The 24,137-nt window shown below is 41.6% G+C and overlaps 1 protein-coding gene across 3 annotated transcripts in view; it reads right to left on the reverse strand.

The window, feature by feature from the left end:
* The window catches only part of Atp8a2 (ATPase phospholipid transporting 8A2), a 504,296-nt gene that overhangs the window by 150,262 nt on the left and 329,897 nt on the right, over nt 1-24,137 (reverse strand). For all 3 annotated transcript variants that reach the window (XM_055617218.1, XM_055617234.1, XM_055617226.1), the window contains one exon: nt 4,657-4,731. In XM_055617218.1, coding sequence (XP_055473193.1) covers nt 4,657-4,731 — 75 coding nt within the window. The remainder of the gene's footprint in view (nt 1-4,656; nt 4,732-24,137) is intronic.

A 24,137-nucleotide genomic window follows, 5' to 3' on the forward strand; every position in this document is an offset into this window, starting at 1 on the left:
TCTTCTGGTTTTCTGGATAAACAAGCATTTATGACCATATTTATGAAATTGCTCATGTAACAGTTTTAACCTTCTTGGTGGTTGCTGAAAGCCCTGCGAGGATGCTGAGCTCCGCAGTGATGATGGCTGGGCTACCTGCGGTGGTGGCCAGTCCGCTGACCAACTTCTGACAGGTCACAGGCACTCTGGGAATCTGCCATGGATGGCAGCATGTGCAGCTTTGCAGGCAGGCTCAAATGCAGCTGACTGATTTCTTTGTGTTTCCACTTTTTCCCAGGTCTTATTTTCAGAATGCCAGCTGAACTGCTTCAGACACTTCCGTGGCATTTACTGATGGGACCGTGTTTCTGTTCATTTTTTATTGACATAATTAGAATGCTTTCTTTTTAAATGGAAACTCTTATCCTTGACATTAGGCCTGCTTTGTCAAATTATTTTAATCTTTTTAACACAGAGCTAAGCTCCATTAGCTGACACGTTATTTAAATGTCTGTAATTACAAGTGAGGTCTGCTCAAAGGTTTTTTTGTTTTCTTTCTTCTTTCTTCTTTTTCTTTCTTTTCTTTCTTTCTTTCTTTCTTTCTTTCTTTCTTTCTTTCTTTCTTTCTTTCTTTCTTTTTTTAAAGTTATCCTACAGGATCGATAACGGGATTGCTGTTTGGAAACAGTTTAAATAATATTGCAGTGATCTCCTCACTGAAAATGACATAACATTTAGCTGGATCTATCTGACCCAGGCAGTTTTTCTCCCTGGTGGCCTTTTAAATCACTAACTGATATGGAAATTAAACTATAGCTCTGGGGCAGCTCTTAATGGTGTACGATCAATGGACACCTAACACCGCGGCCAGACTACACCCCACAGATGCTTTGTTTTTCTACACACCTACCACAAAGCTAGGCGCAGCAAAGGCTAACAGTGATAACTACTAGTAAAAGAGAGAGGTCATAAGGATATGCTACCATGAAAATAGTTAAAACTTTAGATTTTTTTTCCTGGTGTTTTACTTAAAATGTTTTTGGGATAAGAACTACACCATTTCCCCCTTCTCTTTTATCCATCCAAACCCTCCCAATTACCTCTCCTTGTTGTATTTAATGACCTCTTTTTTCTTTAATTGTTGATATATGTGTGTGTATGTGTGTGTGTATTCCTAAATACAATCTTCTTAGTCTGTATGTTCCTTGTATGTATATGTTTTCAGGGCTGACCATTTGGTATCAGATATTCAATTGGTGTGTTCTTCCCTTGGTACGACTATTTCTCCTGCTCTCAGTGTTCCCCAGTTGCCTGTAGTTCTTTGTCTAGGGCTGAGACCTCAGGAGTGTCAGTAGTGGCAGTAAACAAGAGCTCTCTAATTGGACTTCCGGTCCACACAACATGAGGGATATCATGCCTGGTACAGGAAACCTAGCCAACTACCCATGGATACTAAAGTTACAGGTCTTTGAGGAGATCCTACAACTACCACCTTACTAACCCAGCGTAATTCCTAACTACATTATAAATATTTGTCCTTATACCCACAAGTGTATTCTCCACCCTTATCAAGGAAACCTCTTTTATGCAATTGCTAGAGACCATTACAGAAAACCACAGCCAACCACAGTTTGGAGTCCTGTCCCAGTGACTACACCTACCAAACTCCTACACCTAAGGCTGCTCAGGGAACATTCATAAGAGGAGCAGAAAGACTGTAAGAGCCAGAGGATCAGGGAGTTTTCCTGAGAGTCTGTGTCTACTAGTAATCTCAGAAGCTACACCCATAAAGTCTCAGGAACATGGGAATCTTCTGAGACTGTCAGCCTGTAGCTGGCTGCAAGAAACCAAAGACTCGGAAAGTGAAATCACAGGCAGGCAACTAATGGAATGAGAATGTAATGAGACATAGCTAGGTCAGTGTTTAGGGTCATACAAAATCAAGTCTGTTTCATTCTGTTTAACAGGGTGTGTCAAATTGAGGAACAATGATCTATGCTAGCTGGTTGAGGGAATTCAAACATTAAAGATTAACAGTACAACAAGAGAAAAAGATAGAAAGAAATGCTGCAAATGCTTCGCCTCTCATAGCATGCCCCTTGGAGAAGAGGTCCAGCAGTGGACTAAACCAAGTTGCATAATAGGACATTACCGTGACAATATCTACAAGATTAATTATAGACTCAGAGCAGTGTCGTGGTCAGGGTCTTCTGATCTGATCATTATACTTCTGGGTAATGCCACACTGAAGTGTGCTGTACACTCTGTTTAGAATAGGTTTGTGTGCATGTGTGTGCATGCATGTGCAAGCATGTGGATGTACATGTGTAGATGGGCACATGTATGAAGAGAGATAGCAAATGGAGACAAAGTGCTAATAATTGACTAATCCAAGTAAAGGACAGGAAGGGGTTCTTTGTATTCCTTCTTGTAACTTTTCTTTAATTTTTTTTTCATATTCCTCACCAAAACAATTGCCATGGAGAAATCTGCCATGATTTGAATATCGTGTAAGTGTGTTTTCCAGAAAGCCCATGGCTGGAGGTTTGGTCTTCAGTGTGGGGGTGTTGTGGTGGTTGAATCTTTAAGATGTGGGGCCTAGTACAGAGTGATCAGGGAAAGGGCTTCCCAGAGCTGAACAGATAGAGCTGGCCAGTCTTAGACTTTCAGCTTCCTAGGCTGTGGCCAGCTAAACCTGTTTTCTCTATAAAGTATTCAGCCTTTGATATTTTGTTATGGTACCCACAAATGAATAATATACCTTCATGTTCTCAAAAGGTTTGGGGTCTTTAGTGTGAGAGATTCCAGGACTCGTGGTCTAGTGCAAATAGAAACACCATTGTGACCAATACTCCCAGCACCTCCCTGCACCCCCAGCATCCCAGCATGTCTTCCAGCATACCCTAGCACCTCTATAGTGTCCCAGTGCCCACTTTAACACCTATTCTATGGACTTTAGTAATCTGGGGTCATTCCTGCCAAGCTGGATTCTCTGCTGCAGAGTCCTCTTCTCTATTGGTTGGTGGGCAATGCATACACAAGACATATTCCTAGTCCTACATTAAAGGTCATGGTGGTCCTTAACCTCCATAGACACAACAACTCCAGGGAGAACTCTTTTGAAAGGATGCATATCTCTCAGGCACTCCCTACTGAGTGACCTGGGGCCCAGGACTCTGTATTTTTCAAAAACAAACCCTCGTTGCTCTTTCTCGTCAGCAGACTCTGGGCCTTATTTTGCCCAACATCGCCTGTCATCCTATGATGGCTCATGTGGTTCAGGCATCTCAGAACATTTCTTAGGTTAATTTGAATTTCCAGGGCTACCCAGAGCTAAGAAAACCATCCTGCTCTCAAAACGAGATGAAAATAGGGCTAAACATTATTTGTCCCATAGGGTGACATTCATCCTGCACTGCCCTGAACTCCAAAGCACTGCCTCCAGGCGATCTGCTTCACATTGGAGTTGGGTGTGTGGCATGGGTTGATATGTGGCTTCAAGTCCTATCTAGCTGTCCCTAGCCCCTCCTCAGTAGACAGAAGCAAGGCCCTGGGGCCATATTTTGGGGGAAGTTGACTAGAGAAGACTTTCATCACATTAATTCAGCTCTTCTCTCTCCACTGCTCACTTTTTAGTAAGCCGCCCCAGCATGCAGTACACTTTGCAAACTGACTATGATGGCTTCAAATCAAAACCAGAACCTAACTTTGCCAGTGTCTGAGAACACATACCTGTCCCTCTTTGCCTAAAAGCCACAGAGGCCCAGGTCACCCTATGTGTTCAACATTTTACAGCCAATAGGCCGGCTACTGAGAAAAGTGCCCAGGGAATGTGACTACGCAGCCAGAGATGCACACAGCACCAGAAGCTGTCTTAGTCACACCCATTCTATTCCACTACACCTCCCTGGGGTAGCTACTTCACAAGTTAAACTCCAGGCAGTGCAAGAAGCTAGGATCAGTGCTCAAAGCAGTAGGAGAGAGCAACTCAAGAGATGAGCCACTATGGTGACCCACAGATGGGTAGCGATGGCACTTAGCAATGCCCAAACCCTAGTTTTCTGTGCCAGAGGGAGAAAAAAACAGGACAACTATCTATTTTAGCTGATAGTTTATACTTGTCTCTGGCTTTTGGATTTATCCATCAATTAATTACAAACAAAACAAAACAAAGCAAAAACAACAAAACAGAAACATGGAAAATACCAAAGATACTGATAACTGTTCTCATAGGAGCTGGAAATCAGAATTCATAGACATTCTTCCAAGAAGGGCAAAAAGCTCAGTAGATCATATATATATACTTAGTTCATATCAATGTTTAAAAACTCAGAAATAAGGTTACAGAATGGAGTGAGTTTAAATGCAGGACAGAAAGTTTTGCTTGAAAATATTGTCAAGGCATTTAGCAAGGGGGTAGCCAGGGGTCTATTACCAAGATATATGGGTTAATAATTTCATGGGGCTACTCAAGAATGATCTGCTATGATTGAAACCATGTGTGGAGAGTTCAGGCTTCTGCAGGATGTGTGTCAGCAACAAAGGCCCTAAAGATACATTTGTGCTGCCTGCTAAGCACGCAGATGATTGGCTTAGATACACTTCCCAGACATAAACAGTGAAGGAATGCCCTGAAGTCCTCCATGCTATCAGATAGGAAGGGGTATGTATGCTTACCACATTGTACAAGCCGATGCACCAGCGCTCAAACAAAATCTGCCCAGAAAATCCATTAACAAAGGCGAACCAAAGCTGCAAGAGAACAAAGTTCATCAAGTTTTATATCAATATTGACCTAAATGTTTCCACTCACTGGAGAAGCAGCCGGGAATGCGGACCACCAGCTGGACACAGCTGCACGGGAGACTGTGTGCCAGGGTTGTGGCAGTTGCTCTTTCAAGGAATATAAATTTCCAACGTCACAAATATCAATATCTTAAAGGAAATTTATATTTAGGATGTATCAGCTTTGAGAGGTTATATATGCCATGTTTACAGAAAAATAAACTTATACCAAATATGCCTTGTGTCAACACTTTTGATTGACGGAGTATGAACTTCATGCCTTTTCGCCTATAAAGTTGATTTGATAGCTGTGATTTCCCTTTGTAGGACTTTCAAGTAGATAAAGATTGTAAATAACAATAATAAAAAACATGAAACTATTCTGTTGGTCATGTGCATTTATAGTTGACGAAATATTAACTTCCTTAATTGGCTATCCTCTACCTCAAGCAAAGGCCAGCACTCAATGATAAGAAACAAGAGTGCTCAAATCATCTTTTATGATAGCATGGGAAAATGAATTAACTGTACAGATCTGGTCAGTAAACACATGAGAAAAACAGTCAGCAACTTCAGCCACCAGGGATACAAAAATTAGACTACAAGTCCATTTCAATCCAAATGACATCTTTAAGAAGAGAAATGGCAACTGCGGAGATTTGAGGAAGAATGGCTCCCATAGGCTCACATATGTGAATACTTAGTCACTAGGGAGTGGCCCTACTTCAGAAGGATTAGTGTGGCTTTGTTGAAGGGAGCATGTCACTGGGGGGTGGACTTTGAGTGTTCAAAGCCTAAGCCAGGCCCAGAATCTCTCTCTCTCTGTTGAGATAGAGCTCTCAGCTACTCTCAGCACAATGCGTGCCTGCACACTACCATGCTTCCTACCATGACAATGACATACTAAACCCCTGAAACTACAAAAGCCAGCCCTAATTAAATGTTTTCCTTTATAAGAGTTGCTGTGGCCATGCGTCTCTTCATGGCAACAGAACACAGACAAAGACAGGAAGCAATCAATGCTGGTGAGGATTGGTCATCTATCAGAAAATCCGTGACACATGGAGACTCACTGTGCTGTCACAGGAGTCCTCTCCCAAGAGGGAGCCAAGGTCACAAGATCTGTAACAGGTCAGCAATGGCAAAGAAACAAAATTCCCTGAGAAAGTGTGCTGAGGCAACTGTGTGCTTCCTCCTCAAAGGTCTCAAAAAGTAAACAGAACAAGGACAATGGCAACAACAGCAAAAGCTCTCACAGGACTAAAACAAATGCACAGGAAACAATCCCGACCTAAGAACCAGTCACGGGGCAAGAGAAGACTTCAGAGATTCTTGTTGATCCTATAGCATATAAAAAAACTATGAGTTTTCTTTGGAACAGGAGATAAAATTAAATGTGTAAGACAACAAAGAAGGTAGCAAATAGGAAAAGGTTGGCGTTAGAGGATAAAGCCACAAAAATGGAAATAAGAAACAGAGCTGACATTGATAAAAACCAGTTAGATATCTATGGAGTAGGCTTTGAAAAAATGTGTCAGATGAGCTAAAGATGGGACAGTGATTAAAAGCACTTGCTGTTCTTGCAAAGGGCCAGAGTTTGGTTCTCAGCGTTCATGTTACACTCCTCACTACCACCTGTAATTCTAGTTCCAGGGAATTTAATGCCCTTTTCTGGCCTCTGCAGGCACCTCTATACACATATGGACACCCCCCCCCACACACATATGTACATACAAACTCACCCATCTAGAAATAGCAAAAATAATCTTAAAAAAACAACCCAATGTAATGCAAAGAATAAAAGCCTACCTTGACCATAAGAGAAAGAGAAACCTTTCAAAGAGGACAAAAATAAAGAATAATAAAACAGTATTTGTTAATATTTTAATTTTCAGGCGTGTTTGGGTGGGCAGGGTGCATATGTGGGCAGGGTGATCGGGGGACAGTTTGGTAAGAATTGGTTCTCTCCTTCCATCATGTGGGTTCCCAGGACTGGTGGTTAGCCTTGGCAGCAAGTGCCTTTACTAGCTGAACTATCTTTCTGACCCACAGATTTTTTTTTAAGGGATATGAAAATAACAACAATAACAAAATAATAGAAAAGTATTCAAAGATGTAATAGAAGAAAAAAATCTCTAAAACCTCATTGTGCAAATGGAGGATGGATTCCCCTGACTCAGGGAAGAAAACAACAAAGATAGAAACAGATCCGTCAGCACTCACAATAGGCTGGCATAGGAGCTAATGTGTTTGTTTGTTTATTGAGTTCTGCTGCGGGGGTCCTTCTAATCCACATGCATTTGAAGTAATGTAGACCAGGCTGAGCTCAAAGTCACAGACACCCATCTGCCTCTGCCTCCCAAGCACTGGAATTAAGGACGTGCACCACCACGGCCAGGCTAGAAATTTCTTTTTTTTTTATTTTTTATTTTTTATTTTTTATTTTTTATTTTTTATTAATTACACTTTATTCATTTTGTATCCCCCATAAGCCCCTCCCCCGCCCCTCCCGATCCTACCCTCCCTCCCGTTTCTGTATGCATGCCCCTCCCCAAGTCCACTGATAGGGGAGGTTCTCCTCTCCTTTCTGATCTTAGTCTATCAGTTCTCATCAAAAGTGGCTGCATTGTCCTCTTCTGTGGCCTGGTAAGGCTGCTCCCCCCTCAGGGGGAGGTGATCAACGAGCAGGCCAATCAGATTATGTCAGAGGCAGTCCCTCTTCCCATTACTATGTAACCCACTTGGACACTGAACTGCCATGGGCTACATCTAGAAATTTCATTTTTAATTAAACACCACCCCAAGTGCAGGGTTATCAAATTTTACCTATCCAGTGGACAAAGATATAGGTTTGACAAGTCAAAGAACTGGCCACCCTGATTCTTAGCTAGAAATGCAGAATTGTTCAGAAGTACTCTCCTTTGACTTGAGGATTTCACTTCCAGGAAGACATTCTTAATTATTTAAATATTACGGCTTTAGAAATGTGGCACTCAACATGAAAATGTTTGCTTTGACATTATATAGAATAGAACCTGCGTATAGTATATGACGATGGCTGTCGATGACTCGTTTAATTAGGCACAATAATCCGTCTAGAAGAAAAATACAAATCCATCTGCACTGATTGTCATAAAAGCTCCCAGACACGTCACTGAAAAGAAAAATCAAGTCAAAAAACAAGGAAGTTCTGAAAGTCCTGCACTTCAGAATTTGGGGAGGGGAGAGGGGTCAGCCTGGACTACATAGCAAGACTCTGTCTCAACAACAACAAATGAAACAAACCTTCAAAACAATAGCAAAATGCAAACCTAAACCTAAGACCCCTGCCCCCCAAACCCAGCAAAGCACACAGTGAAAGGTCATGACTACAAAACGGAAGTATAAATTCACTTACACAGGACATCTTCCTGGGACACATTTTAGACCCCGAATGGTCCTTATCTCCTAATAGTTCTTTCTGAGAAGCAAAGGGAGTCTCACACATGCCTCTTCTGCTGCTTGAGCTTTCAAAACATCCATGCTTTGTTTATATATGAGCCAGTTTTCAACTAGGGACAAGCTGCCAAGGAGGAGACATTTTGGGGTGTGCGGAGACATCCTCCATGACTACTACCTGAAGGAGGCTAACTTTCATGGTGTGCTCGGAGGCCAAAGAGTCTGCCAAAGTCCCTTACACCACCCAGGTAGGCCCATGACAGTGACCTCACTTGACCCCAACTGTCACTAACACATCGTGGAAAAACCCTGGGTGTGTTAGGCTATCGTGGTGTACAAAGCCGTGACTGTGTGGTCCCTGTCTGAGGAGGATGGGGCTCAGAAAGCTTCGCCACTTAAAATAAGAACAATTCCCCTGCAGTCCTCAGAGCTGTAGCCACAACTGATTCTTAACGGGTCAGGACAGCGCTGGAAGTGAACTCTGCAACTTCACATGTGTAAACTTACAAACAGCCTATATATTATAAAAACAAATTACTGAAGAGCCAGGAAGAGCTTTGTATGACCAAGACACCCACATTGGTGAAGATTCCTAATAAGAAGGAAAATGAAAATTCTTGCGAGTTCCGGTCTCCCTGAATTGACTCTGGGACAGCGATGTGCTGAAGATAAACAACAAATGGTAGGTAAAAAGCCTTCATGGTCACTTCAGAGTAGGGTCTTTGATCTAATCCCTGGGCTGCTCCCCACAAGCAGCTGCTGTTCCAACAGCTCAGCTGGCACAGGCCTGCCTCCTCACAGTCTGGATGTGTTTGCGCTCATTTTTATCATTTGCAGGTGCTGCTGGGTTTTGAGACATGTAAACAAACTCATTCTTAACATTTTCATCTGCGTTCCATTCACTAGTCAGCTGCTGGATGATTAGACCTGTTTATTTGATTGGAACTATTTTTATTTGTGGGGGGAGGTGGGGAAAAATGAAACCCAAAATACACAAAACAAGCCCCTTCCCCGCCAAAGTCCTCCTTATAATTTCAAAACCCATGACCTGTTTGTTTCTTCCCCCGTAAAAATTCAAACTTGATTTCATCTTGGCAAGATTTCCATACGTAAAGGGAAAACTGAAAATGTACTGTATTTTCAAACATTTATACCAACGGGCTTAGTTTTTATTTTATTTACTTGAGAGGCAGGTACACGATGCCTCTCTGACAGGCTATAAAGTCAGGCTTTCACACCGCTTAGTCATGTACAGATGTTAATTCATATGTAAAAGACAGCACCGCCCAATTCCTGAACACCAAGGTCATTTTTGGTGGGCCCCTGGCTCTCAGGTCCGTAGACCAAACACCGCCCTCCGTGCAAACAGATGGCCTGTCTCCTCGACTTGCGGCTCTTGGAGGGCAGCACGCGCGTGCCCGCTGTGCCTTTACTCTTTTGGATATACGGGAGAAAAGATTCCTCTGCCTTAATTTTCTCGTTAACCAGGAATGCTCTCAAATGAACCAAGCCAAAGCCCAGAGCTGGGCAGCCTGAGACTTGGTGGGTTGGTGGGAGGCCTGCCAAGAACGGCCGCTTGCCAAGCTCCTGGGGTTTGGGTCCTCAAACGTAGTCCTGTTATGAGCAGACTGACCCAAACTTATTAAATGGCTTTTCCTTCTTGGAGAAAGATCCTTCTTTGCTTTAACTCCTGCCTGACTGCCAAAAGCGCAGGAGCTGTGTTGGCTAACTGTACTGGCTCCTGTCTGGAGGAGCGATGGCCATTGTTCAACCTCAGGCCTGTCACTCCTCACAGTTCCAGCTCACAGTCAGCATTTAACAAAGTGATTGTTGGCTTGGGGAAAGGGACAGCCTTTCCTTCTAGGGGGCTGGAAGAGACTGGGAGGGCAAAGTGTCCTACAGAGAATGCTGGAATAAATCAGTCCTCTGATTTCTTACTGCAACATGACCTACTGGTTTTCACATCCAGTCTGAGACAATGAACTGGGATTAAAGACACTTGTTCCAATGACAAATTGCTACATTCCCCTCTCCCCCAGTTAACCTGGCCATATGAATTAAAAGCAACAAACAAACAAAAACAAACTCCTAAGTATATCCTTTGTCTAAAATTCTGTTTCTGAAAATTAATTTTCCATTAATAAAAGCACCAGCTTAAAAAACCATGCCCTGTTTTACAATGCTGTTGGCAATGGATGACAAGGGGAAAGGGAAGGGGCTGAGATTCTTTCTAAGCCAGTTGTTGTTGTGTATGCTGTGTGAGGTCAAAGAGCAGCATTGTGGAGTGAGTCGGTGCTCACTTTACAGTTTATGTGAGATTGCTGCAGGTCAGCAGGCTTGCTCGGCAGACGCTTTGCCTACTGATCCGTCTCTTTGGCCAGAGGTCAGGTGACTGTGGCAGACCTATGAGATATTAAGCACTTAAAAGATGGATACAGAATCAAGGGAGGAGGATCAAAGGTGTGGTGCAGAGGAAGAGGTATGAGACAAGACAGCAGGAGAGGGGACGGGCTCCAGAAAGTTCTCCCTCAGGTGACACTTTGTTTGATGAGTTCTATGACTGAGAAAGCCAAAATAAAACAGAGACTTAAAAAGAAGGTTTGGCCAGCAGACAGGGCCCTATTTTAATGCCCTGGAGACTTTCCTTTCTCTCAGTCAATATTAGACAAATAACACACGGGAGCAAACACGGCAAACCCATCACACAACCAATAAAAGGAGAACGGTGCACGGAGGATCCAGGCTCTTAAAATGCATATAAAGTAGTGCACGCGTATACATTCATTTGCCCACTGTTGATCGCTGGGCAGAAGCAGAGGCAGGTGGGAAGGGTACTAGCTATATGCGACCACCATTTCATCAAGCACACAAGCGTGACATCAACTTCTAGAAATTACACAGGAGACAGCCTCCGCTGCACCCCACTATATTTTTCTCCTAGCCTATCATACTCTTTAATATTTTTTCTTTTTCTTTCTTTTTTTTTTTTTTTTCCTTTTTCTGGCTACCCCAATATGACCAATGGCTGTATGGGTTTTATTCCTGATAGCATACTTCATACCTGGCTCATGACTGGAAACACGGCAGTAACAAATGCCCCCGGAATATTGGTACTCAGGAGGAAGCTAACAGAGCGCATGATAGCTTCATCTTAACTTGTAACCGTTTTCTGAGACTGTATCCTTACATTCTGATGTAAGGATCGTCATCTTCCAAAGAACAGAGGGACTATGGGGATACTCGGAGCCCATGGCCTTGTACCCCCTTGATAAGTTTAGGTCACTTGAACCTCATTGCCACACTAAGGCTCCCTATTCCCACCTCACAGTGAGGAATTCTGAGCACAGAGAAGAAAGGCAGCAGGTCCACATGAAGTCAATACTTGAAGACCACAGCTACCAATGGTAAACTTTGCATATCAGATAAAGTGATTTTCAAAGCAATTAAGAAAAGGTAACTCAATACCAAATCAATATCTATGACTAGTTTGCTGCTGATATTTTAAGGTTGTAATATCAACAAAAACACTTCCCAAATGGTAAACATAACTGAGAAAAATAACCCAGATTTTCCTCAAATATCAGGTTCAAGAAGCAGAAGTTCCTTAGCATCTGGGAAGCAGGCTAGGAGAGCCTTCCTCACCATTCCAGTTAGAAGTCTTTCCCAGTAATGTTCTGAGCTAACACACTGTAATCTTTTGCTAGCATGGCTGACACTGGCCCAGCAGACGATCAAAAGTAAACTTCAAAAGTAGCATTTATTATCCCAATTCCTCCAATAAAAACATGCAAATTAACGATCTTAAAACAAACAATATTGTTTAAGAGGTCTAGACTCTGAAGCTGAAAAAGCATAAAATAAAATAGAAATTATCACATCAAATGTATATAGCACAAGATGGGTGACTATACATTTTATTACTTTTTGTCGTTTTGTTCTTTTCCATTCAAATTTCAGATGACTCAACAGGTTGAATGTTAGACTCAAAGCCACAAAGTTAGTAAAGGGAAGTCTGGTAAACATTTTTAAAAGTGTCTTTAATTACTAAATTCTCAATATTATGAAATGCCTCTGTTTCTACATAATTACATGGTTATACTGTTAAACTATAGAATATTAGGTAAATATGAAGTCCTGTTTTCTCCCCCATAAAAGACCGTAATTCCGACCAGATGGGGTACGCACAATTAAATTGATTTTTAATAAGGAATTCTTGGCACAATAGAATGTAATCACTCTAAATTATATCAAGGACTATGTAAAAAAAATTGTTTTATAGTTCAAGGCTTCAACTCCTCAGTCCAAATCCCGTGCTGGCATGCTAGGGGACTAAATGGCTCTGGAGAGCCATAAGGAAAAAAATGAGCCTTTCATGTGGAGGTCACTGGCTAGGATCTGCTCTCGTTCCTTAACGCCATAGCCGCCTTCCACCTCCTGTTTCCTGGAACAGTGGCAGGGGTCTGTTAGGCAAGGGGTAGCAGAAATATGTGTAGGATCATTTCATTTATGGGCAGGGCCTCTGGCATGCATTTGGGAACATGAGTTTTATAACCAATAAAAGAATGCTTTTAGTGACAGTAAGATTTAGTGCTTCTCTCAGCACACCAGGATGGTCAAGGGAGGGCAGAACTCGGGTGCTGAGTACATCTCCATTAGTCCCTTTGAGCAACAGCCTGGCTGTGAGGTGTGGACTTTGTGTTTTCTTTTTGGGAAGTGAAAGGAAAGGACCCTGTCTATTATCCCAGAGTAGTACTAGAAGAGAAGAGTTCTCATTTTATTTATTTAGGGCTTTTTTTTTTTTCATGAAGGAGTGCAAGTATATATGTGTGTGCTTGTATACAGATGTCAGAGGACAACCTTGACCTCTCCATCCTCAGAAACTCTGTCCACTGCCTTTGAGATGGGCTTCCATCAGTAACACTTGACTTGCTGACCAACAAGCCCAAATGTCCTCCTGTCTGCCCTCTCTCATGCTGTGATTACAACCTCATGCTGTCGTGCCTGGCTTTTATATGTGGGTTCTGGACATTGAACTCAAGTTCTTGTGCTTATAAGGCAAATGATTCACTGACTGATCCATCCATCCATCCTCCTATCCATTTTCAAAAACATCCCCTAACCAAGCTCTCCACTTATATTTATGCTCTATGCTGTCGGCAACAGCTACCTCTGTGCTGAAACAATTCAGTCTGGGTGGGGACTAGAGAAGTTTGGGGGGGGCATCGTAGACTGAGCATGTTGTTCTCTCTGGATGATTCAGCATCTCCAGAGGGGGTGTGCTCCTGGAAGACAAGAGAGCCAGGGAAAGTAGAGGCATCTGCTTGTGTGCGTGTGCGGGGTGTATATTTCAGGGTCAGGGCAGTGGTGGTGCACACCTCTAGTCCCAGCCCTCGGGGAGGCAGGAGCAGATGGGTCGCTGTGAGTTGAGGCTAGCCTGGTCTAAGAAGGGAGATCCAGGACAGCCAAGGTTACACAGAGAAACTCTTCCTCTAACCCCTCCCCTGCCCCCCACCCCACCCCACGCCCAAAAAAGAAAAAGAAAAATCAGGTTGAATGGAAGGAAAATTAAGAGAGGGCCTTCAGCTAGCAGGTTATTCCTCCAAACAGCCAAGGGGTTGTACATGCGTCACCTCACAGAAAAAATAATTGAAGAGCCAAGTAACTGGACATTTGAAAAAAATACCTCAATATATCTATGTTTTACTGTGGAAAAATATATGTAACAAATTTTCCATTTTAAGCTATTTTTTAAGCTTTCAGTTGGGTAGCATTAATTATGCTGGCAGGGTTTTGCAACCATCTCCAGAGTCCACCTCCTGACATCAAGACATTTTGTCCAGAAAGTCACTCTCCCCTGACCTCCCTTTGTGTCTCTGGGACCATGTCATGTTCTGTCTCTAGGAACCTGGCTGCTCCAGTTGTCTCAGTAATAAGGCATTTCCCCTTTTCAGTTAGATGACAAGATTTAGTTCTTTCATTGTTTTTAAAAGCTAAAATGCCAAGGTAGGTTCATCCACATATGGATACTTGGGTTGTTTCCCACTTGGGGTCCTGGATACCAGTGTAAACATCTGTTTGGGTCCTTGGTGTTGGAGTAGACAGGGAACCCCTGGAGCCATGGAAATCTGTGACTAACACAAAGGACCCACTAACGTGTCTTCCACAGTAGCTGTTTCACATTGCCTTCCCAGCAGCAGGATGAGTTCTCCTCATCCTCAGCAACGTTCCGTGTTTCCTGCCCTTTTATTTCCTGCTGTTTTTTCTTCAGTATCCATTCTAACAGGTGTGCAGTGATATCCTTATGACACTGATGGTGAGTGGTGTTGTGAATAATTTTATAATTTTATATGGGAATTGGCCATTTGCATATCTTTTTTAAAAATAATCTGTTTTTTGTTACTGAGTTGCAGTTCTTTTTGTATTTAGAGTAATAATTCCTCATCCTGTTTTGCATATATTTTTCTATTTCATCTCTTATTCTTCACTGTTGTTAATATCCTTTACACAAAACACGTGTAATTCTGTTAAATTCCTGTTCATCTTCTGTCACATGTACTTTTGATGTCTTATCTAAGAAATCCCTGGGAAATCAAACAGCATGAACACCCTCTCTCTGCTTGTGCCGAGTCAGTTCCCAACAACACGCTTTCCCTGCTCAGTGGTCTTGGTGCCTTGTTGACGATCATTTCACCACAGGCTCATGGCTTCATGTCTAGTCCCTTTCCTGCTCCCATGGTTCACTCTTCTGTCTGTTCTCAGCACTACACTTTTGTGAATACTACAGCTTTGCTCTGTGAGCCCCCCAAATTGTTCTTCCCTGTCAAGATTGTCCTGGATTCCTGGGAGTTTATGCATGTGCCACAAGAATTCAAGACAGCTTTCAATTCTTCTGGTTTTTTTTTTTTCTTTTCTTTTCTGTTTTGTTTTACTTTGAGACAGTCTCAATAAGTAGCTCAGGCGGGCCTTGAACTTGAAATGGTTCTCCTGCCTCAGCCTCCCAGTTCCTGAAATTACAGGTATGAGTGACCAAGCCCAGCTTAAGTTTTTCTCTTTTTTCAAAAACCAAGTCATTAGGATGATAGAAATTGCATTGAATCTATACTAGCTTTCTTCTTAACAGACACTTAAGATAACATTTAAAACTTTTAATGATAGGGTTAAATAGCTATGAAAGTTATAATTTCCAGGCTAAGCTATTCTAGATATAGAAATGATAAAATAAATGCGTACTGCTTTTTAATGTCATTAATGAAATTTACTTATCAGAAATTCTTACCATAATTAAGAAAGGCATAAACAAATATTTTCGAATAGTCAGAAGTTTTTATTGCTTTCACCTTAAACTTAATTTTCATTTCAGTTGACTCAATTTTATCTCAATGTATTTTTGTTTGAATGTCTTTGATACACAAAAAAAAAATCATGAATGAAAATGAGTTTTCTCTTAATATACTATGGCTACACACAGGAAGAATACTTAAATATTCTTCTGGATTGAGCTTTTGTTACAATTTTTAGAGATATAAATTGATGAAAGCAACAAATTTGATATTTATTTCACAAGTAAAATTTTGTTGAAAATGTAGCTTTTCTTATCATTTGTGAATAGTGCTTTTTTATTTGTTAAAAGGAAAGAAGTGCAAATAATAATGAAATAAATATGACTGCATCCTCTTTAGCTCCTTAGTTCATATAACTATGAAAAAGTACAACCAACTGGTAGATTGAGGCATGACTTGCATCATTAGTAACTCTATTGGTCCTGCTAGACCTAAGCTGGGAAAGCTAGTTCAGAGTAAAAAACAATGTGCCACTTCATCAGAGAGCATTCATCAATACTGTAGCCTTCTGATCCACAAGCCAAAAAGAAAACAGTGCTCTAATTCTCAGATCACTGGAAACCATTCACCCCCTGACATCTTGATTAGGTAATTTTGAGAGCTTCCTGAAAGCAAAGATATAGAAACTCCTGATCTTCAGAAGCATTTTTTAATTAGTCAGGAAGATTGCTTGTTTTCTTAATTTCTAGAAAGTAGCCCGGAAGGTTGTATATATCAAGGTGTCCTCAGGACTTTGAACAACCTGGCTATGTTCTTACTTACTGCACCTTTTCAACACACTCAAAAAAGTTACAGAAAAACAGAAATGTTTCATTTGAAACTTGTTTTTGCTCTGCCACCATCATTATTAACATCATCACCACCAACCTCCTAATCATCACCCCCCATCATCATCACATCACCATCATCGCTATCACCATAATTACCACCACCACCACCATAACCACCATTACCTGTAGTGGAAAGTTTTGGTGTCTTTAAAAACTCAGTTATGTTATTGTAAATATGTTTTTGTTTTAATCCCAGGTGTGGGATATGGGACTAATTCAGTTTGTCTACAGCAGCAAAATATTTGCCTCCTGCTGGCTCTTTCCCAGCTTCAGATAGTTTAAATCTGAGGACTCTGGAGAGAGAGTAAATGCCAGAGCTCAGAGAGAGAAAGAGAACTCTGAAGAAGAAAAAGGCTCCTGCTGCTCCCCACTGCTGTTCCTGGTTGCTGTTGATGCGGAAGAAGTTGGAGCTATCCTAAAACAAAGATTGGACTTGCCCCAAGGAACCCGAAGACCCTAACTAGCAGGAAGTAGCCAAAAATCACTATGTCCCCTCTCCCCACTAACTTTCTTTCTCTCCTACCTAGTGTTGGGGTATCAGAAGGCACTGTGGTGGAGAAAGGAGGAAGAGACATTAAGAAATACCAATTAAAGGAAATAAAAGAATTTTAAAAGTATGCTAACAATTACCACCCCACCATCATTATCACCACCACCATCACCATCATCATTACAACCACCACCACCACCATCACCATTACCACAACCACTATCACCACTATCACCACCACCATCACCACCATCATTATCATCATCAACGACAACATCACCATCAACAACATATCACTATCAACAATCCTATGACTCAGGGAGAATAAGGTTCTCTGCAGAACATATCACATGCTGTGATGATCCTTCCACACAGTCAAGGTTTGTCAAATGTTGGCCAAACTGACTGGAAACATTTGCCTCCATTGCTTAAGACAAAAAAAAAAAAAAGTCCTGATTTCATATTCCTACGGGAACCATGTTGCTTCTGAGCTTCTGTCTGTAGACACTGATCCATGGGATGAGCACTTAATGCCTTCCACACTTTTTTTAAATTTTAATTATACTTTATTTTGTTTCCACCCTCTAGTTCCCTCCCTCCTCCCCTGCCAACCCCTCCCTTCCTCCCTTTCTCCATGAATGCCCCTCCCCAAGTCCACTGGTAGGGGAGGGTTTCTTTTTCTTCCTTCTGATCCTAGTCTGTTAGGTCTCATTAGGAGTGGCTGCATTGTCATCTTCTGAGGCCTGGTAAGGCTGCTCCCCACTCAGGGGGAGGTGATCAAAGAGCAGGCCAATCAGTTCATGTCAGAGACAGTCCCTGTTCCCATTACTATGGAACCCACTTGGACACTAAACTGCCATGGGCTACATCTGTGCAGGGGTTCTAGGTTATCTCCATGCCTGGTACTTGGTTGGAGTATGAGTCTCAGGAAAGACTCCTGTGTTCAAATTTTTGGTTCTGTTGCTCTCCTTGTGGGGTTCCTGTCCTCTCCAGATCTTACTATTTCCTACTTCTTTCATAAGATTCCTTGCAGTCTGCCCAAAGTTTGGCCATAAGTCTCAACATCTGCTTTGATAGTCTGCAGGGCAGAGCCTTTCAGAGGCCCTCTGTTGGAGGCTCCTAACTTGTTTCCTGTTTTCTTCTTCTGATGTTCATCCTTTTTGCCTTTCAGGATGGAGATTGAGCATTTTAGCCAGAGTCCTCCCTCTATATTAGTTTCTTTAGGTGTTCAGATTGTAGTAGGTTTATCCTATATTATATGTCTATATGAGTGAGTATATACTGTGTGTGTCTTTCTGCTTCTGGGATAGCTCACTCAGGATGATCCTTGATGCCCCTCAACTGAAGAATGGATACAGAAATTCTGGTACATCTACACAATGGAATATTACTCAGCAATAAAAAACAAGGAAATCATGAAATTTGCAGGTAAATGGTGGGAACTGGAAAGGATCAGCCTTCTACACTTCTTACCAAAGCTTTCTCTGGACTATTCCTCAGTAGCAAAGTGTCTTTGATCATCATAAGAGGTAGAAGGGGTGAGTTGCTACTTTTCATTAAAACTAAATGTTGTCTCTTCAGTGCACACCCTCCCAATTATTTTGTACCACAGTAAGATTCTAAGGGGCAAGATGTTTTTCTTTTGTGTACTGGGAACAAGACTATATAAAGAGGATGTGAGGAAGGAGAGCTGGGAGTACATGGGAGTGAAAGCTATGAAGGGCCTCTCTCTCTTCTAGAAGATTTATCTGCTCCATAGCTGTTTTTTGCTCTAGAATCAGCACTTTCAAGCCAAGTGGGATCCCAGGCCCACCATATTTAGGCCATGGGAATCACACAACTGCACTACACTTTCTTGAAGTTTATTTAACAGAACCATATAGGAAGTACACCCACGGGCTCTGAGTCAGAAAAACCAGTGAGATGGATGTTGTAGAGAGATCCTAAGAGTTTGATTGATGGGAATTACAAGGGGTGGTGGCAGCTGACTCTACAAGGCCTTTGAAGGGGTTAGAGAAGCCATAATGACAATAACCAGAGGTTACATGGCCACTGGAAGATTAGTGTATCCTATTAGCATAGCAGGTAGGCAACATCTAAAAGCTACAGGCAGAAACTAAAAGTGGAAGGCTGATCCTCAGCAGACTGTTTTACTTAGGAAAAACGTCTGTAAAAGTAACAGACAGGTAGGAATTCCACCACGGGGAAATATCAATCACTCTTTGGATCCTGTGTGGAGGATGAAAGAATGTATGGGTGGTTTTGGGTGACATTGACATGTACAGGTCAAGAGTCAAAGGCATAATCAAAGACTTAGTGCATTTTATAAAAGGGACTTGAAATACATAGTTCAGTTATCTTAACCCTAAGTAAATTCTTGCCCCTAGCCAGGGACTTCCATGTCTGTTATTGGCCAGAACAAGGGCCTGGAGGAGAGAGCTGATGCAGAGGCCATGAAAGGTTGCTGCTTACACAATAAGGACATTTGTTCAACCATGTTTGTAGCAGCTTTATTTGTAATAGCCAGAAGCTGGAAACAGCCCAGATGCCCCTCAACTGAAGAATGGATGCAGAAATTGTGGTACATCTACACAATGGAGTATTACTCTGCAATGAAAAATAAGGAAATCATGAAATTTGCAGGTAAATGGTGGGACCTGCAAAGGATCATCCTGAGTGAGCTGTCCCAGAAGCAGAAAGACACACACGGTATATACTCACTCATATAAACATGTAATATAGGATAAACCTACTAAAATCTGTACATCTAAAAAACTAATCAAGAGAGAGGACCCTGACTAAAGTGCTCAATCCCCATCCTGAAAGGCAAAGAGGATGGACATCAGAAGAAGAAGAAGAAAACAGGAAACAACCTAGGAACCTGCCTCTGAAAGGCCTCTGAAAGGCTCTGCCCTGCAGACTATCAAAGCAGACGCTGGGATTTATGGTCAACTGTTGGGCAGAGTGCATGGAATCTTATGAAAGAAGTGGGAAATAGTAAGATCTGGAGAGGACAGGAACCCCACAAGGAGAGCAACAGAACCAAAAAATTTGAACGCAGGAGTCTTCCCAGAGACTCATACTCCAACCAAGTACCAGGCATGGAGATAACCTAGAACCCCTGCACAGATGTAGCCCATGGCAGTTTAGTGTCCAAGTGGGTTCCATAGTAATGGGAAGAGGGACTGCCTCTGACATAATCTGATTGGCCTGCTCTTTGATCACCTCCCCCTGAGTGGGGAGCAGCCTTACCAGGCCACAGAAAATGACAATGCAGTCACTCCTGATGTGATCTGATAGACTAAGATCAGAAGGAAGGAGAGGAGGACCTCTCTTATCAGTGGACTTAGGGCATGTGTGAAGAGGGGTAGGGAGGGTGGGACCGGGAGGTGAGGAGGGAGGGGCTTATGGGGGGATACAAAGTGAATAAAGTGTAATTAATAAAATAAAATTAAATTAAAAAATTATTAACATAAAAAAAGAAAATGCTTCTATACATCAGAGAAATCCAGATGGGCATGGTGGTGCATCCCTTTACTCCTACACAAGGGAGGTGAAAGGAGGAGGATCTCTGTAAGTTCAAGCCCAGTCTGACTGGTCTACATAGGGAGACCCTGTCTCAAAAAACAAAAAGAAGTAGAAGCAAGATTGCTGTAAGTTCAAGGCCAGCCTCACCTCATGGCTTGCACAGCTTGCTTTTTTATAGAACCCAGGATCACCAATCTAGGGATGGCCCCACCCACAATGGGCCAGGCCCTCCCCCATCAATCACTACTTAAGGAAATGTCCTACAGGAGTGCCCACAGCCCAGCCTTACAGAGGCCTTTTCTCAGTGATACCGATGATCTGGATTAGGGACAAGAAGCCTATGTTGTGACCTCTCACTAAACCATGACAGCTTCTGCAAAAGTTTCCAACCGAAAACTGCTTCAGTGGGCAGAGCTCTGAGATCTCAGAAAGTAAAAGGTGGCTCTTCTTTCAGTCAGTACTTCCCAGTAGAAAGTCATGGGTGCGCAGTAGACTGATGCCGGTGAAGCAGCTGAATGCCATAGGGAAGCCATTCTGTAATAACTCTGTAAGAGTTTTCTTTCTTCTTTGCTCTCAGTGTCTCAGAAAAGATAACAGCACTGTAGATGGCCTTCTAGACCATCTACTATCATGGGTACTGTATTGTCTTATGCTTAGTTACAGTTATTAATATTCTGAGAATACGATTGATTGAATAACATTTAGTAAAAATCAGGCATTGATACAGTACTTGTGCACCACTTGAGCACATACATGTATTTATGGTATAGACTAGTAGCTCACAATCAGATGAATATGTTTTGAAACCCAAACAAAGATGTGGAATGTCACTATAAATGGGGCATCAACAATCTTCATAGCAAGTACATGTGGCAAAGAAAGTGTTTTATAGAGAATTAAAATTCTCAAAATGTCTCCTCCTGCTCTACTCATATCTTAGGCTTCCCAACTTAATTTGAATATCTAGTTTATTACACGGTCACAAATACTTTGGAAAAAACCCCCACAGACCTCATTCCCCAGGAAGTCTCCTTCACTGTGAATGGAATATGCGCACATGCACTCAGTTATAAAACTCAGTTATATCTATTCTTGCATGCTATGATGCCCTTCACAGTAGTGCTGGGAGAGTGGGCATGCTCATTAGTTTTAAATTTTTTTTTCTGTTATCTTCATGACTCTTCTGGAAATTCTTTTAGGAGAGGAGACTATACAGGACAAGTCACAGAAACACTGTCTCTGAGCACAGAGCTAGATTGCAGCAAGCATGAGCTAATGATCATCTGAAATGCAAGAGCAGTTCAGCATTTCAGAGTTTGGATTACCAGAAATAACTACTTACAGGAAGTCTAAAAACATACTCTATAATTCTAGGAAATTTTTGAGAATGGGGGAAAATGACCTTAGATATAAACAAAGACAGATGAGGGAACAGAGGGAAGCTTCTAACAAATTTTATTCCACACCCTCACAGACATATGAGTTCACTAAGATTAAACAGTTACAATAAAAGTTTGAAGAAAACGAAGTTTTAAAACATCTTGCAAATTGAAGGAGAAACATTGTTTTACAAAATAACAAAATGTAGAGATGCTAGAAGGTAAATAAAAGAAACAGGACAGTAGAACTAAGTAAGTAGGTCAGGTGTAATCTAAGTAGCTCAGGGTACAAATCTAGCAAGGTTCTTAGAAATCTGTAGGAAGACAGAATATAGAAAACAGAAAAAAAAGTTTATACAAAAGCAAGCTGGGAGTAGTGGCACCTACTTTCAATACCAGCTACTGAGGCAGGAGAATCACGAGGCTTGCCTGAGCTATAGAGTGAATTCAAAGCCTGAGTAACCCAGTGAGAGCCTGCCTCTAAATTATAAATAGCTGAGAATATGGTTCAGCAGGAGGGCACTTGCACAGATGATGCAGGGCTCTGGGTTTGATGTGACTCAAAAAAAAAAAAAACACAACAAGAAGAAAAAGTCATAGATCACAGAAAACAAGTCTGTAGGTTAAAAGGGTGCAGTGAGAAAAATGAAAACCATAAAATACACACAGCTTTGTAAATTTCAGAACACTAAGCATAAACAGAAAAGAGATAGTTATTTCAGGGTATAAATAAAAGATAGAAAATCAAAATTACAGTGAGTAACACTCTAGCTAATTAAGAGGAAGTGAAATGACACACAGAGTTCTGAAAGAATGCCAATCTAAGCTTTTATACCCAGCTATTCTAACAGTCAGATGAAATTAGAGAATAAAGATGCATCAGAAGCATCCTATAACAATTTTTATGAACCTACTGATATATGTGCTTCATGAACACAAATAGGGAAATAGAAGAAAGATAAGGAATCTAAGAGTCATTTATCCTCTTGGAAAACATCAAATCCAGCATCAAACAGAGGCCTACAGAGCAAGTAGTATGTATGGGGCCTGAAGGACCAGGCTGCAGAAGGCAGGGGAAGGCGGAGGTGAGAGATAAAAACACCTAAGGTAATGAAATAATGGAGTATTAAATGCACATGAGATTTAGAGAGGATAAGAGACAAAGGAGGGTAAACAGAGAGCACAGGAACTGGACAAAGGGTTATATTCACCTGTAATCCTACTACTTAGGAGATTGAGACAGGAGGATTTCAGTTTTAGCCCCACCTGGGCTACACAGTGAGACTGTGTCTCAAAAGATCAAGGGCTGGGGCTTAGTTCAGTGGCAGAGCACTCACCAAGAATAAGCAAGGCTCTGGGTTCCATTCCCAGCACCATGAAAACGAATGATTAAATGACCAAATGGATCCACACACAAATAAAGAACCACACACACTAAACAAAAAGAAAACCCCATTTTTTCAGACTCTACAGTAAGCATGATTCACATAATCTTAGAAAAGCTAATGTGGACTCCCTGAATTAACACAAACTCTACAGGGACAGAGAAGACAAGAAGAGAAAGCTGAAGAGTTCACAGGAAAGCCCCACCTACAGGACAAGAGTCACCAGTGATGTCTAGACTGGACTCATCAGTACAAACACATCATTTGGAAATATGAAGATAAATTTGACAGGAATGATTTGAAAGTTTTTTAAAGAACCTATGACTAGGAAGGAAACATCTTTTTAATGACATATACCCATAACATTGTATCTACATATAAGGATGTAGACATATGCACTGTGCCTCAGGTGCCAGGGCTTTTCAGTGAGATTTGATCTGAAAACTGTAACTGACTAGATTTTTCAGGGGCACTGAGCAAGTCCAGAACTACCTGGCACTGTTCAGTTCTACATTTGTGTTTGGATCACTCTTGGCATTTTTCTACTGCCAAAGTCATACCCTTGATATTGCCGTATCTCACTGCCAAGTGCATTCTCCACGCTAATTATCAGCTGAGGTTGTGTGACAACATTACAGTCAGCCTAATTGATATAATTAAACGGGGAAACAGCTTTGAAAGCAGCTGCCTCTTAATTAGGAAGGTAAGGCCCTTTAATGCATACAGGGCCTTTTGTTTTCTTTTTAAGGGAAGCACATGACAAGAATTTTGTAAAACACTATTAGAAAATCCCTTGCCATCTTTATAATGTTATGGGTAAAACTTACAAACTGATAATAAAATTAAGAAAAATGAAAACATAATTCATAATTCTTTTAATATTTACCTTTCAAGAAGTTGGCAAAGTTCAATGATTTGACATGCCATGATCATTTAACACACACACACACACACACACACACACACACACACACACACACACA

The sequence above is a fragment of the Psammomys obesus genome, unplaced genomic scaffold (assembly GCF_907164565.1).
Source record: "Psammomys obesus unplaced genomic scaffold, mPsaObe1.curated_primary_1811, whole genome shotgun sequence".
NCBI classification, from domain to species: domain Eukaryota; kingdom Metazoa; phylum Chordata; class Mammalia; order Rodentia; family Muridae; genus Psammomys; species Psammomys obesus.